Source organism: Rhopalosiphum padi, chromosome 3, assembly GCF_020882245.1.
Source record: "Rhopalosiphum padi isolate XX-2018 chromosome 3, ASM2088224v1, whole genome shotgun sequence".
Lineage (NCBI taxonomy): Eukaryota > Metazoa > Arthropoda > Insecta > Hemiptera > Aphididae > Rhopalosiphum > Rhopalosiphum padi.
In genome coordinates, this window is record NC_083599.1 from 76,670,586 (window position 1) to 76,688,615 (window position 18,030).

General features: G+C 27.7%; 1 protein-coding gene across 1 annotated transcript; it reads left to right on the forward strand.

Moving 5' to 3' along the window:
• The first annotated feature begins 8,677 nt into the window (after positions 1 to 8,677).
• On the forward strand, positions 8,678 to 15,926 carry LOC132926329 (ATP-dependent RNA helicase vasa-like). The gene is made up of 9 exons (XM_060990679.1): positions 8,678 to 8,876; positions 13,450 to 14,068; positions 14,133 to 14,354; positions 14,422 to 14,598; positions 14,709 to 14,907; positions 14,982 to 15,182; positions 15,245 to 15,417; positions 15,480 to 15,581; positions 15,647 to 15,926. The coding sequence occupies exons 2-9, from the start codon at positions 13,457 to 13,459 to the stop codon at positions 15,683 to 15,685; spliced, it is 1,725 nt and encodes a 574-aa protein (XP_060846662.1). The 5' UTR covers positions 8,678 to 8,876; positions 13,450 to 13,456; the 3' UTR covers positions 15,686 to 15,926.
• The last annotated feature ends 2,104 nt before the right edge of the window (positions 15,927 to 18,030 follow it).

The window sequence follows — 18,030 nt, forward strand, 5'->3', positions numbered from 1 at the left end:
AGCATTTTCAAATATTTAATAATTTCTGAACGAAAATTTACTATGTGGTACGTGTGTAAGACGGAGACAACACATGCGGGTGAGACGTCCTTTTAACCGATATGTTAATCACAGTGAGTGTAGAACTGTAACGGGTCGGGTCGTGATTTAATAGACCTAAACCAAACCTTTATAGAAGTAATTATAGCTAATCAATTATATATATTATAGATGTTATTTCTGCTTTGCGATTTATTCTCGAGTTCACAGGCGGAAATGAAACCAATTTAACATAATTTATTTCCAAACGCGATTTTGTATTCTCAAAAATACCGGGGAGGTATAACCCGATATATTAGCAACGGTGCTTACACAATTAAAGGGGGAAACTGCAGTGACAAAGGGAGCTATTTTAACACAAGAACAAAAATTTTAGTATATCCACCCACCCAATATATTTTATCAAACACACAAAAAAGATGTGTACACTGTACATATTATATTAAATTAAAAAAAACATTTATCACTAACGTAAATTATTTCGTACATACATTATGTAATATGTATAATATATTGCCATACTGGATGTTATAAACATGTCTCTTTATCTTATTCAGTAACCAGTATTCTTAATTTAGACGCATTCATTTTATAATACATTATTATTAGGCCGTACGCCTTTAGAGTTTATACCACGAATATTGAACATAATACAATAATTTTTGGTTTAGATACATTGAAAATCGTAATATACTATAAACGTATTAATAATTAACATTAATTAACAACGTACTAGGTAATCAGATTATTTTGTTGCTTAATATTATTTTATTTATATTATAATTTTTAGTTGGTACTTCATTACTTTTAGTATAATATACATTGTAACATTGATTATAAATTTATAAATACTAGTATTTCACGGCGATCACTACAATACTCACAGAAAATAAACAAATAGGCAATATAAAAATTTCACAAAACTGAACGTAACTATTATGATAGTTATTTAAGTAAAAATATGAAAATCAAATTTGAAATATATAGCCGAGTTACAAATCTACATTTTTGAAGTATAACAGTAAACTATAATAAAATATTTGAAGTTTTTATTTAGGTATATAAATATAAATAACAACACGATTTTTAATCACATAGGTACTCTAAAAGATAATTTTTCTGAGAATTTTATTAAAATATATACCTAAGGAAAATACATTTTTAAATTTAAATGTATAACGAGAGAGATTAATATTTATGCATAGATAAAATAGTTTAAAAAGACAAATTTGTAAAATGTATAAAATTAACAAGTTTGGAGTGGTTAGGTCATGTTTGGAGAGCCGATAATAGTTTTAAATTAAAACAGAACAGTACTTATGAATAACAAATATTAAATAGGAAAAGACCACGCGGAAGATCGAAACAACAATAGCTAGTTGTAGAATTGTAGTGAAAAGATAGCGAAATTTATTATTGAGACCAGATTCGCGTTTGAAGGTGGACCTAAGTCATGCACTCATGCGTACCTATACAGTGAAGGGTGGAGGAAATTTGTATTAGCAATAAAAATGGACTGTAATGTAAAATAAAAATAAAAATATAATTCACTATAATATTACATAAATATAAAAATAAACCAGAATTTATAACACAGACCACATTCGAACTTACTAGCTGTAGTAGTTTTCAAAAGAGTATACGAATACAACTATACGCCATACGGGTACCAATAAATTCACATTTTATTACTTACTTACATATTATTTCAAGTTGATAAACGATAAATATTTGTCATTTATAATATTATAATTAGTATAATAATAATTTAATTTGGATTTTTCCCTGTTCGGTGTTTCCATACTCGTATACAAATACAATGTAATATGTAACAAATAAAAACTGAACATTTTCTAATAGTTTGTCCTAATTTTATATTAAAATCTCGCAACTAAATTGAATTTATAACGTTTTTTTTTTGGCGCTACACATTACTTAATTACTCAGATTATTTATAAGTATGGATAAAAGCTACTAAGTAAAGCACTATTAACAAAATATGACTACATTTTTTTCATTAACTTTTTTTAATATAATTTTATATTCTTATTTATTATATATTGATAATAGAAATAAATAATATTCAAATTTTGTTTTAAAACTAATGTGAATATTTTTAAATATTATTTTTAATTCAAACATAATTACATTTTTAATTTAATTTAACTAATCAGTGGAACGTTGAATAAATGTCTTGTTTTTTAATAACATCAAAAATACGTATGATTGAATGTTATATCGTGATTTTTATAGTTCTAGTTGAAATATAAATACCAGCACTGATAAATACTGAATTATATGTAATATAATATAAGCGTATACCTATTACTAACTTCGTAAAAATTAGTAATTACCTGATATCGTTCAATTTGTCGAGCATAATTTGTATGACTTGTTGAACGCAAATTACGATTGTACGACAGTGTATAGGTTAATCTAATCGTTAAAAACAAAATTTCAATAGTTAGCAATTTTGGATTTTAGTATTTTATTTGTACAGTTGATAATAAAAATAAACGCTCGTCTAGTCTAAAATTACACTGAATAGAGAACAGTGAATCAAGTAATCAACTATACATTATAATACATATTCTATTAAAATTTATCTATATTTTATGGTGCTTGGTCACCAATTTCTCTTCAGTCTATTCACATATCCACATATTCAGCCCACCTATTTCATAAGTTAAAAAGAAAATAATATTTGATCAATGGCTCTGTACGTAGGCGAGTCATGAGCACTGAGTGTGTGTGCCTGTGCCCTGTGCCGCCGCTACAGTCCTTGTTCCGATGGTACAATGTACGAGCAAAAGCCGATCAATCGTTTATTTTTATAAATGATTATCGTTAATTTTGGGAAAAACCTAAAATATTTAGAAATTGCGAGTACCTATGAAACAAATATAATATTATTTAAAAACTGTTATAATAATAGATTTTGATATTCTATTGTTTTCAAGCGTACACTCATTCGTACGTCCGTTTTTATATTATGTCGTTAGGAAATAATATAAAATTATTTTTAATAGAATATTTTGCAGCAGACCAGCTGTATGCATGATAATACATAAATGTTTTTTCGTCGGCACGTTTACTTCACGGACAAAATATGTTCGAGTGTAAAACGATAAAAGTGTAATGAATATGTTTTTTCGTTTATATTTACTATGGGCATATAATTAATTATTCTTTTATATTAAAAATGATGAAAAACAGTGATTAATTAATACTATAATATCTTCGTATGAAGAAAATATAAAATAAAATTCAAAATAATAATTTAATTTAACAATAATAATTTAAATGAAACTATTATTTTAGTCGACCACGACGCTCTCATTATTATTTTTCTCCCCGCACATAAGGATGTGTATGAGACGTTGCTAGGAACAATATTAAAAAGATTAATCAACTTTTTTCGCCATTTTCGGGCTGAAAAAACATGTTGCCACCGAAACAACGGATGGATTAGCTGCAGTGATCGATGTTGCGTAATGCGATCAATAATAAATATATTGATCAGATACGGATTTAAATGCTCTAAAAACAAGAAAAATGCCTTAAAAATTAACATTGAAAAAAAACTTAGTTCTGCAAATATTGTATTATCTCAAAAAGTCGCGTTTCCTTCCAAAATATTTTTCAGTTTTAAATCCCATAATATATGATATATCTTCAATATTTTAGTATTAAATTGTTTAAATAGATTTTCCGATATACTACTATTATAGTATTATCTGCTTCGATTTCATTTTGTATTTGAGCAATAACATTAATTGCATCAGCCAAAGGCCCAATTATCATCCAGATGTTTCCAATATAGTATAGTAATATATTTTGTGCTTTGAAAACATCGTCTTAGAATATTCAAAATAAAATACAATTTACGTTGAAATATAACACTATATTATAACATAATATACAACAATGTAATATATATGTAATATACATATATACAACATATACATACAACTTACAGCTATGCAATATCAAGAGCGACCAATATTTCAACAATTATAATATTCTATAAGCAATAAGCATCAACCGACGGTTTATAAAAAAATGTATTATGCTTTATTTATATAGAAATTATTATGATGACGTCAAAATTACGTAAATGGTAAATCGTTAAATTTTAAATAAAAACATCGATAGGTTATTTGGTATTGATAATAAAAGTAATTATGTAAGTTTAAATACTTCGAAATACTTTAATTACAATAGGAATACATGAATAAGTAATATACTGTCGAACTTAAGAAATACTAGTGTATTAGATGAATAATACCTACTTCTTAAACATAATTAAAGTATAATAGGTATATAAAGATTAAATTTCAGATTCTGAGCATATAATTGTGTATCGATTTTTTTAGTGATGAATCAAAAATGAATCACTATAGATGCTTGAAATTTTCACGAAATAAAGATTATTTTATACCTAAACATAATATAACTTTCAAATATTTTGATTCTTTTTAAGCTATTTATAGACATTTAAAATTTAAAATTTAATTTAGTAAATCGTAAAAATTCTTGTATTTTCTTGTTTTTTTATATATTATTTATGTATAAATTGTTTATTTACTAATTATTAAAAAATAACAATAGTTTACAGTCATGATATTATATTATTTATATTTAACTATTTTTAAGATTTGTAAATTTAATACAAGGTTCTTTTTAAGTTTTTCAATCTATATTCAAAAAATGGTTTTACCGGAAAATCAAATTAATTTTCATGAGCGTTTGAATTTCAAATTTGTACTCAACAATATTTATCCGTAAAATAACTATTCATATAACGATTTTTGACATTTTGTTATAATTAGAGAACGATATATGATAAATACTTGATATTATTACCAAATATTTATGTAAAATCTTTTGACTCATTTTGAATTATTTATAGACATTTGAAATTTTTTTAGTTTATTAAGTATAGGGACACTTCCGAGTTCCAACATCGTAACCGTAACGAACTACATTATATGATTGATTGACTGATGATTTTTATTTTTAATTGAACCCTCCTCACTGACACATTAAAATATGACGTTTGCAGAGCAGATCTCTTTCAATTTAAACTAATTCGTCCAGATGAAGATTATACTATTTTAGTTTGAAATTTCTATTCGATTATCAAAAATATTACAAAAACGTGAGAATAAAGCGGACGTGGGACATTTCAGAATTTGTCTTCGTTGATAGTTTTTATATAATAGCTTATCGTGCGAAATTTTTTTTTATATTTTACAGATTCTATTATAGCTGAGTAAACAAAAAACGTATATGTGTACTTTTATATAATATCATACATAATGTACTGGTGGAAAATGGACAGACAACCGATGTATGTTAAATGTAATAATGTAAACGAGTAATATTGACCTCTTAGTTTTATTAATAACATGTGTCTTACAAAAACATAATAAATAAACGCCGAGTAAAACAAAATAAACAATGTGCCATCTTAAAACATGTATCTTAATCAGTGACGCGTATTTTTTAGTGACTTAAATGACAGTATACCGCGCAGCATCATATCGTGGATATTGATTATTGAATAATCACACTCGTCGCTTGCAGCATAATATAATCAAACGTGAAAATATAGTTTGGTCATTCCATGATATGGCTTATTACGGAGATCACTTATCTGTAAGAAATCCGAATGATTGATGGAGATAATATAATTATCATCTGACTTTTTTATAATATGGGTTTTTTTTTAACTAAACTCTTCCGGTAAGCCATATTTTTAAGAGAAGTAAAACATATTTTATTTTGTATTTTAAATGTTAAATGTGCAATGTACATGTAGATATGAGGTACCAATTGTATACATGCTACATGCATTTATATACGCATCATAAATAAAATATTATAAAAACCAAAAATATATAAACATAAATATATCATGTATTATGAATAACATTGACTATTGTACTGTTAATATAATAAGTTAACATAATATATGTATAATAAATAATAGCCCAGTTGTTACGTCCAGAAAACGGTCATTCTATACTGTTGTACTATGTGTACAACATAATATTAACATAATGCGGTAACGCAGTTGGAGGCCTATAGACTATAGTTGTAGTGTTGTACTATTGTACTCATCAAAAAAGGGCTTGGACATCAATTAGAAAGATCATATCAATCATAGTCCTGTAAAGGCGGTTCTTTGTCTAAGTCTAAAATGTATTCTTTTTTGTTAGTACAAAGTGACGTCTAAAAGAAATTCAGTTTATTTATCTAAATAAACTGAGAACTAAACAAGCGTATTTTACAAAAATATATTACCTCTATTTTATTATATAAAACCATTCATTATAATAATAATAATAATAATAATACAATTAGCTAGTATAAAAGAGATAGAAATATAGAAAACTAGATAAACAATAGGTCAATAGAAAAAAATCTAAAAAAAATAATCTTCTTACTTACTGTCCACTTAACAATATAAATTACAATATCTAAGTTGTAAGTAAATTATATTATATTTCTTTAAAAGCTATAAATTACATTAAAAATATTAATAGCAAAATGTATGTCTAATATTCGATTAGTACAAAGTACAAACACATTTTATTGTTTAATAATATTTACAATATGCTATTACTATAGACTATAGTAGTATAGTAGTATTACTTATTAGTTATTATTACAATAAACTGTACACTCATATACACTTATATTTTTACCGCTACATACGTCTATGAATAAAAAAAATATATAAATATTATAGGTATATAATATACACGACATATATTATTATATTATAAATAATAGACTTACACGTTGTACAGTAGTACAATACCATTATTGGCAATTGGCATTGTTCTTATTTATTATATTATTATTATAAAAAATGGATAAATACTCGTATAATATAATATTATTATGTATTAATTCTTCGGAAATGCCTAAGTCATGTGAATATAAAATAATTAAAGTGTTAGTAATTTTTTTAAAAATAAGCATTAGGTTTCTCAAAAATGTTCAATGTATTTAGAAATATTTTTGTTTTTAAGTAAATTTCAAGTCATTGCAAAACATGCCATTACATGGTTACAAAACAAATAATATTATTTCTTTTCATTACCAATAATTTTTAAGATTTTGCTTTTTTTAAATGTCACTTTTTAATTTCAAATTTTTTAAGTAGAATATTTTTTTTAATATTGGGCCTTCATACCTCCTAGTTCACCCTTGTTCAAGAATATCTACAGATAATAAATGTAATATTTTCTACATTTATCTGTATAAACATTGAATAAAATGTCCCTATAAAAGTACTAGGTGTACGTGTACTGAACATTTTCTAAGTGAGTGGTCGATATTTTGATTAAAAAAAATTCTTATTAATTTTCATGAACTGCTAACGTAATTTGATTACGTGAACGTCAACTAACTGTTGTCTGTCAATAACAAATTAAAAACAAATTATGCGCAATATATTATGTCAAAAATTATTTATTTTTAAATTGCAGTATGATTGTAAGAACACTAAGAACAACTTATGAGGGAATTTTCTAGCTTTAGGTATAAATAAAAATGTAATGAATTTTTAGTCCAAACAAACACCAATGCAGGGAAAAACTACTACAACCCACTGAATGATCATTGCAATAGAATGTGTAATAGAATGACCGCCCTTTCGTACCGATACGATGTTACGTACAAAATTATTTGCAGATTTTCCTCGTTGTATTTTCGGGTATTTCAAGTTGTTCGTTCTCCCCCACCTACTAATAATAGTTCCCAATTTTCACATACGCATTACGCACATATAGAGAACGGCGAGCGCCATGCACTGTAATACACGTTAATGCGCGATCGCATCTGTGAAAAATGATTATGAATCTGTCGGGTGTTGTACACATAGTATACGTCATGTTAAATGGTAAATTTATCAATCGTGGCACGGGGCACAACCACGGAAGTATCGCTGCGAAAAAAAAAAAAACAAAACCATTCGTAATAATCTCCAAACACTGTCCGCCGCCACGGATGGGAATTCAAAAAAAAAAACAGTCATCGTAATAACGTTACGCCGTCGATGATGTGGTTGCTCGAGATATTCAGAATAAAAACGTTCGGGGCTTTGGGCAAACTTTTATCCCCCCCCGGAAAATAGCTTTACTCGTAATATGGTGCACTCGACTCGGTGCGGTTGCACGCATGCCATTTAGCGCACGATAATACGTTACTATGACATAATGGCGCGGCGTGTTCAAAATTTTAAAAACACGTTCGCCGTTCGAGCCGTTTAATCTCGTCGAGCGCTCCCGCGAAAACACGTTTTCAGCGAAAAAAAAATGTCCGTCGACACGACGTCTTGACACCGACGACGGCCGACGCGCCGTCGTCATCGTCGCCCGTCCCCTCACCCGCCCGCCAGCCAACCCGCTGACCGATAATTTCCGTAATTCGGCACGTCTTCTTGTCGTCTTCGCGTAGAAAAATACGATCGGCGGCAGACTGTATAGGCCCGTACCGTGGATCTCGAAAACTTTCGACGGTTTCTTTTCCATGATCCGGCTGGACACCGGCGGCGACCAAGCGCGCCCTGTGCCGGCGTGTCGCGTCGCGTCGACGCACCACCGTCTCCCGCCCGCGTACCGAGAAATGTAACTTGACAACCGACGACAACGGTACACAGCGCTCCGCAGTCCGCGGCCGTTATTTCGTTTTGGCTCTTCCGCGGGTACGCACCCTTTCTTGTCCGGTTTATTCGTCTCGCACACCGCTCCCACGTTGTACACGAGCTGCGAACCCGAACGGTCCGTTTTATTTTTGCTCTTGTTTGCCGTTCATCTAAAAACGTAAGTATTGTACAGGATATTCTTTATACATCGTTATTATTGTTCTCGGGGTTGTATTCGTGTTTATTACCGTTGCGTCGCGACAAGTCCGCCGAATCAAACCACGTTTTCGGAAACCACACTTTGTTGACGTGGGACTATACTCAAAAGTCACGTGGCGAGAGTATGAAGTTCTATCGTTGCATGTCGTGTGGTTACTCGAATCGTTTTAACTTTGGAACGGACATTCTTGTAACATATTTTACCACGTATTTTTATTATTTTAGTATTATTTTTATCAATACCAAACGCGTTGAACATTATCCCCGATCTGTTTTTATTACGTAACTTAATTGGTTAATTTTTTTTTCGCATTTAAGGTAGGCCATTTGATTGTTATTTAAAGTACCGACCGTTTTATTAATTTTACAAATAGTAATATAATTAACTTAAAAAATTCGATTTTTTTGTATCACGTGTTTTTTGTTGCGTTTTGGCATTGCACATGATGACTGATAACTGGCTCCAGCGAAATGAACTCAATGCTTTCAAAAATAAAATGCTTATTTAAACAAAGTAATAATCCACTTTTATGCTAAATAAAAAAACATTTATAGCATACACTCCGTAGATACCATACAAATACAATATTTACAGTCGAACGTTTTCCCTATTTAATCGTCTATTAAAAATAAAAAATTAAAATTAATTTAATTTAAATAATAATTATTGTTAAATTAAACTGTACTATTAATACAATTTTATCATTTATTATTTTGTATTTTTTTATTAAAATTAATTGTAAAATAATTTATTACATTTTTTTTTTTATTCATCAAATATATTTCACAGAATGACATACTAAATAAAACATGATTTATCCATCTCCTGTAAGCTTATACTTGTGTGTAAGATTGAGAGTTACAAAACGATTAAATTAATTACAAATTATCATATAATATAGATATAGCATTAATAACAAAAACATATTAGATTATTACTTAGAGAAAAAAGAATTGGATATAGAATAGAACGTACATCAGAAACGTAAGTAAAGACAACATATAGGTATAACAACTAGGTATAAAAATAATCATGAAAAAAAACATTTAAATATTACATTTATCATCTTATTATTTTATGTACCCATTGATAATTAGTAACCCTAGTACATATCTTAAAATTTTTATTTTATTTTTATATGAATCGTACAGTATTCATTAAATTTATTTTGTTTCTACCTACATTATATTTTATCAGATTGCTGTACACACATTTAAACAAATGGTATACAATACATAATCTTATCTATTACCAATAATGATTTGTTATTTCATTATTTTTATTAAACTTATTTATAAATATATTTTTATTTTGCCAATACCGCAAAGGAGTACATTAATAATTACTAAGTACAAATAAAATAATATGTTGTACACTCTTGTTATTGTTTCAGTCTTATTTTTAAGTTGGTTATATATAAATAAAAATTTTTATTTCTAATTTTTTTTAATTGACATATTTTTGTTTTAACTTGTCAAGCTATTGACACATTATTTTATTGAAATAATATAGTAGGTAGATAATAAACACTTATTAAGAATTCATTAAATAATTCTTAGAAGACAACTAGTATTTCATTATATGAAATTAAAATTAAATAAATAAATAACTTTCTTTCAGTTAGTGATTAATACCTTAATTTTTAATTCTGCTGATAAAATTGTACTCAACTTACCATGGCCTTGTTAACCTACAATTTTTTAATAAAAACGTAATTGCTCTAAATAAAATAAAAAAATTTTTTACTTTGCCTTGAAATGTAAAATTTGCTGAATACTTAAAAATACATAATTATATACTGAATCTTATCAATTTTTAAGTATGGTTGACATTCAGTCCTTTTACTCTTAATTTTTGTTTATTTCTTTTTATTGCTCTTAATTTGAAAAAAGTTACTTGGAGAAATGTTAATTTCGCTTGTTAAGCAAAAACAAAATTTATATGTATTTATAAATACAGCTTTTAAATAAATAATTTATAATATGAAACTTTTATAGTTTATGGTAAATAATAGAAATTTGTGGATATTAGTTAATTTTGGTGTTTGAATTAGGTAGATTATTCAAGTAATTTTTACATTTTTTTTAAGTCATTTTTCATGACTTACCTAAAATGTCGTCTTATCTATTAACTTACAATTTTTTTTAGGTCATTTTTAATTTTTTGTATACACAACATTTTTATAAGAGCAATTATTTTTAATACTTTTAATATTTTTACACTTATATTATTTTAAATATGATTCATACAGTAAAATTTGTTTGTTAATATTATAATATTAAGTTAAATATTAATTAAATTAAATGTGCAGTAACTATTAAATAATTATTATTTGTATTAATGTAAAATTTTATTTTTAGTTAAAATCTGATAATTTGGTTCTGTGTTATTTATATCAAATTGTTTGACCCTTGATACCAACTTTGAAACCTATCCAACCTGTGAATTATTTTTATTTGTATAGTCATTTAAGCCCTAATTTTTGCCAGTATTTTCAAAAACAAATTTGAAAACATTTTTTAAATGAATATTACTAATTTAATTAAAATATGACATGGTGGTTACTTATATTTTGGGATCCATATGTTTTTTTTTTTTAATAGATAAAATATAATTAGTGTTTGAAAATTTCATGTATTAAAATAAACTTTCAATGTGCTGAGATGGTTGTGAAAATATAGTATAATTTCTTAAAAAATTGTTGTGTAACCCTTTGATGAAAATACAAGTATCAATTTGAGATTTTACATTATATTGGATAAAATATTAATATCATTTACACTCTTTAATATTTAAAAAGTTATCAAACATCACTAAACAAGTTGTAAGTTTTTCGCCATCTTTCCCATAATCAAATAAGGTGGGAAAGTTCATGCTGTTTGTGTCTTATGTGGTGATGGATAATAGATATGAGTAGTGGTACTTTGTTATGCTAATACTTGTGACTTCTATGGACCTATTCTAATCAGTGCTGGAACTAGGATATTTGACTGACGCACAGGGCTAGTAAAAATTTAGTTCCCTCAGGATGATTTCAGCGCACTATTTGTTTTCTCTCTCACCCACGCGCAACATGAGTAAAAATTGTTTATAATTGTTCAAAACTCATAACTCGCTTTAAAATTAAAATATAATAGAACAAATTTGACATATAGTTAAAAACGATTTCTAAATCAGACAAAAAAAATTATAATTTAAATTCCTAATTAATATGCAATATTAAAGTAAAAAATTAAAACATAGAATATACTTATACATTTTCAATATATCAAGGCCTTTTAATTTTTCATAAATTTAAGAGGGTCCTCACCTGGTACAATATAACTGGATTATAATAAATATTGAAGTACTTAAAATGTCTTCATATATATTAAAATATTATCTAAATAAATAATTATTGTTCATCACTTAATATGTATTAATTAGGTTTGTTCAATTTTGATTTAAATTTCACACATCAAAGATAAGATTGCAGTTGCACTTTCCTTGATATTAGCTAGAAATTTGATAGAATTACAGTGAAATGTATTACTTTCAAATTGAAAAAAAAATCCTTCCAGTCATTATTTTTATTATTTAAATCTTACTTAAAGAATCTTCACTTTTAAATTGATTTGAAATGTGTTTTAGAAATCAGAAATTTTTGCTGGTGTTCCAGGATTGAATTTTTTGTCTCTTTCTGATTAGTCTGTCTCATAAATACCAAATACCATTGTTTCTGATTACACAGATGACAGCATGCTATCAATTCTGTAGTTAAAAACTTTACTGTCACTTTGACTCATCTCAACTTTGATGTCTGAATGGTACACAAACTGGCACATTAAACATAATCCAAATAAACCATAACATAACGTACATAACACATCACTTTTTTGCTCTTTTATATATTAATATTCCTTTCCCAACATCTAACACAGTTTAGTACTTATTAATCAGCTTGAATAAACATCTAACTTGAAATAACCATACCTGCATCAAGAGACTTTCCTTTAATTTCTGTATCTGTGTATCGCTTACCTTACTCACTAACAATTAATACTCCAAATCAAAAGTTAAAATTCTTAATAATAAGTAAAAAACATTAATTAAACCACTATGACCTTCAGTTTTGTAACTGATGGCATTCACAATGGCTAAAAATTATGACAAAAAAATGGCATAATACTAACAAAATTTAAACAGTCCTAGACTAGGACTGTTAATACTTAGGAAGTTAATGTATGTCCCTCACTGAGCCAGCTGCATGTTTTTATAGAAGTTTTCACAATTGTCTTCAAACCATGTATTTAAAAACCTTAAGCATTGTGTGAAAAGGAACTGACACTTTGACTTGTAGAATAGAAAGTATATAACTAAACCCAGTCAAGTGTTGTAATGGGTAACTTCTTGTACAAAAAATGCATCAATTTACTCTGTTATCACATATACTTATTGTGCTAAAGAGTACAAATTATGAACTTGATGTAAAAAATAATATATTCACAATATGTCATAACTAAATTTCTTCATGTTTTTTTTTTAAATTTAGAATTACAATGTCTGACGGCGGTTGGGATGATGAGTCGGGTTCTTCGAACCAAAGAGGCCGTGGTCGTGGTGGTAGCCGAGGAGGTAGAGGAAGAGGAAGCTTTAATCGAAATAACGATTTTGACTCTCAAGGTGAAGATAGTTGGGGAAATGGTGGTGCTGGTGGTGGTGATGATTGGCCTGGTGATAACGATGGTGATCGGGATGGTGGATCACGTGGCCGTGGACGTGGTAGAGGAAGAGGAGGTAGAGGAGGAAGCAGAATGGATAGAAATAATGGTGACGAGGAAGGTGGTGTATTTGGTGATGACCAACAACCACCAGTTTCTGATAAACCTAGACCAACATATGTACCTCCAGAAATTGATGAAAATGATGAATATGGAATTGGTGTTGGAAGCAATTTCGATAAATATGAAAATATTCAAGTAAAAGTTAGTGGTGATTCTGTCCCCAAGCATATTGAATCCTTTAAGAGTTCAGGTTTGCGTGAAGTATTAATAGAAAAGTTGGTCAAATGCAATTATTCAACACCTACGCCAATTCAGAAATATGCTATTCCTGTTATCATTAGTGGACGAGACATGATGGCTACTGCCCAAACTGGTTCTGGTAAAACTGTAAGTATTGTTATACTTGACTAACTAAATGTCGAATAATGAATTAATAAACAATACTTTATAGGCCGCATTTGTTTTGCCAATTGTGCATACTTTGCTCTCTAACCCACAAGATTTAGTTTTTGATCGGGATTACTGTGAACCTCAATGTGTTATTATGTCACCAACTAGAGAGTTAGCTATACAAATTCGTGATGTAGTATTTAAATTGACGCAAGGAACTTGTATTAGACAATCGATTCTCTATGGTGGAACTGCAACAGGATATCAGAGGAATACACTTGCTGTAAATCTTTATTCAAATTTATATTCAATACTTGAAGTTAATATTTTATACATGATTGAATTTATAGAACGGTATCCATATATTAGTTGCAACACCTGGACGTTTGAATGATTTTGTGGGTCGAGGATATGTATCATTTAAATCTTTAAGGTTCTTTGTGTTAGATGAAGCTGATAGAATGTTGGATATGGGTTTCAAACCGGATATTGAGAAAATATTGAACCACGAAACAATGGTGGATATTGTAAGTTAAAATTATTATAAGGGTTTTAAAAATCAATTAATTTACTTTGATAATGAATATTTATAAATAATATATTTTGTATACAAATGTACATTTTTATTAATTTGTAGCATACCAGACAAACACTTTTATTTTCTGCCACTTTGGCAGATGATATTCAAATGTTATCTAAAGCTTATTTAAAGCCAAACTATGTGTTTGTCGCGGTGGGTGAAATTGGAGGTGCTTGTAAAGATGTTAAACAAGAAATAAGAGAGGTCTCCAAGTTCGAAAAAAAGAAAGAACTAATTAAAGTTTTGGAATCTTTAGGTTGTTATTAATTTATTTAATTTGTTTCTGAATTATTTGCGTGTTCTGATTGTGTATATTGTTATTATGTTTAGAGGATTGTCAAGGAACGATGGTTTTCGTAGAACAGAAAAGAAATGCCGACTTCATTGCTGCATTTTTAAGTGAAAAAGATTATCCTACTACTAGTATTCACGGTGATCGTGAACAACCAGAGAGAGAACAAGCATTAAGAGATTTTAAAAATAATAAAATGAAAATATTGGTTGCTACTGCAGTTGCTGCTAGAGGCCTAGGTTTGTAAATTCTGATTTTTTTTATTATTAATTTTGTTAATTTATTATTAATTTTTTTTCAGATATAAAAGGTGTTAATTGTGTTATAAATTTTGATATGCCCAGTTCTATTGATGAATATGTGCATCGAATTGGCCGAACAGGAAGATTGGGGAATTCTGGTAGAGCTGTTTCATTTTATGACAGTAGCAGTGACAATAACTTATCTTCAGACCTTGTTAGGATTCTAAAACAGGTTATGTCAACTTATAAAATATTTTTTTATTCTTTTGTATTCTAACAAATGTTGGTTTTTAGGCTGATCAGGAAGTACCATCATTTTTAGATGGGGGAGGTTCCTATGGTGGAAATTCTTATGGTGGAAGTAGCAATGCTTGCAACGATGTCAGACAGACTTCGGTAATTATATTTTGGCCTTTATTAATAATTATGTAATTATGCAATTATTTAAATTTTGTTAACAGCAACCTGCTGCTGCTGCTGCTGCTGACGATGAATGGTGAATTGGATTAATTGATTGTATTATTATTTATTTAACTTACTCGAAATATGGACTGATTAAATTAAGTTATTTGACTATTTTAAGGTCCATAATTATTAAATTTTTGTACACCTTAAATTGGTTTTATAATCCTTTACCTTCTGTTCTTAAAATGTTATAAACATTATCTTGTTGTTTATGTTAAAATGTTTAAATTAAATTATAACTAACTTATTTTGAAATACATAGAACAGTTAAAATAATACTGACTTATGGTTTTATTCTTGATGATATTATTTAGATAAATACCTGTTTTTGTTATCTGTTTTACAGATAACAAAAATTCTTGTCTTTAAATTTGTATTCAGTAGAATCAATTTTACTACTAGAGTGAATTTTTACTTATCTAAAGGTAAAAACATGTGTGCTCAAGTGTTTGTTTTTTTTTTCAAATTTTTTAGTTAATAATTGGTAGGAAAATTAATTGCATTCAACAAATGTACTGCCCAACTAAGATTGTTTCCATTAGTCATTTTAAATCTATGCTATGGTTGCAGAAATACAAACAATCAAATACTTTTGAAATATGGATTATTTTCTTGCTGTCTGAAACAATTTTGCAATTGGTATATATAATGGTTTTAAATATATTAATATTTTACTATGAGTAATAATATATTCCCTATTACAAAACTGAACTTATATTATATGCAACTATTTTTTATTTTTACAAAATATGTATAACAATAATCCCTTGGCCAATTTATATTAATATTTAAATTTAATAAATAAACACTACTATTGTAATTTTAATACTTGCATGGTTTAGTGCATCGTGATTGTAACATGTGGTTGCTGCAGTTGCTTACTTTTCCTACACGGGCATATCTGTCGATTTTATATCGATTCCGCCGGCTATACTGTTTATCTCCTCCGCCCCTTATATATATATTTTAAAATATTTAGTCCTACATAATATAGCTACTAAATATAAATTAATAAAATGTATTAAATGATAAATGATAATTATTCAAAACTAAAATGTATATTTTAATTAATGTCTGTGAATATTTTATAAAATGTAGTCTAAAAAAATTTGTATAAAATAATTTAACTTCGCTAATTAAATATTTTTATAACAAAAAGTTTTCTAAAAATTAGAATAACAAATGAAAATTATAATTTATTTTAATCCGTGCGTATTGGTGTAACGAACAACGTATATTACGCTACTTGTCAAATAATATAATATGTCAATTACGATTCTGAGTATTCTGACTGAAATCTTATCTACGTTGCACATACATGTGTTGTCTCTGTCTTACAGTTACATTCGTACCTACGTACGACATAGTAAATTTTTTTTCACCAGTTTCAATAGTGTGCTTTTAGTTTTAATATATTAGAGTGATCTATTGGCTATTATCAAGCTTATGACTATATTGTTATATGAGTATTTATAAAAGAAATGTAACTGGTTAGTATATCTTTCGATTCCACCTCGTTGACAATTATTGTGCGCTGTTCTATTTCTATTTAAAAATATGAGTTTAATTTTGAGTGAGGTTATGATTAAAAAAAAAATAAAACATTGATTTTTATAAACGATTTTAAATTTTGTTTTCATAAACTATTGAAAACTGATACACAACGTTGGAAGTTTTTCAAAAAAACATGTAAGGAATATGCTAAATTAAAGGATAAAAACGAAATATTAAACAGACAAAAATTAGCAATTTTTTAAAAGGAAAGGCAATAGACAATCTCTATGATGAGTCCTAAAAACTCATTCATAGGGAATTGTCAAATGACGTATCGACATTGACCAATTATGACATAATACCCAACTTTAATTCGCAAAAATATGCACCACGCGCGAGCATCTGTAATTTCGGACGCAATTCGTTTGCTACGTATTTTACTTACTAGTTACTTGGTTTTTTAGAGTATATATGTTACGGTAGAGGTAGAAAAATTTGGTCATTGACTCATTGTAAATACTGACCGGGCATTGTTTAAAATGCCAAGACTGGTGGCTGGTGTGATCATTTTGTATAACACTTCGGTACTAAATGTATAAATTTAATTTGGTGCTACGAGTTACCTATTACTTGTAGCATTTGCATATTGGTTTTGCACAATCACAAAAATAGTTAAGTATGAAACAGATACGTTTCATGCTTTCATAAAGCTAGTTTTGAAATTTTTTTATGCATATAAATGTATATTTTACACTTATACATATACACCATTTAATAAATAACTTATAATTTACATCTAATATATACCTGGCTTTATTGAATGCATGGAAAAATTTTCATAAAATACAATTGATATAACTTAAACGACTATCCCATATAAATCTAT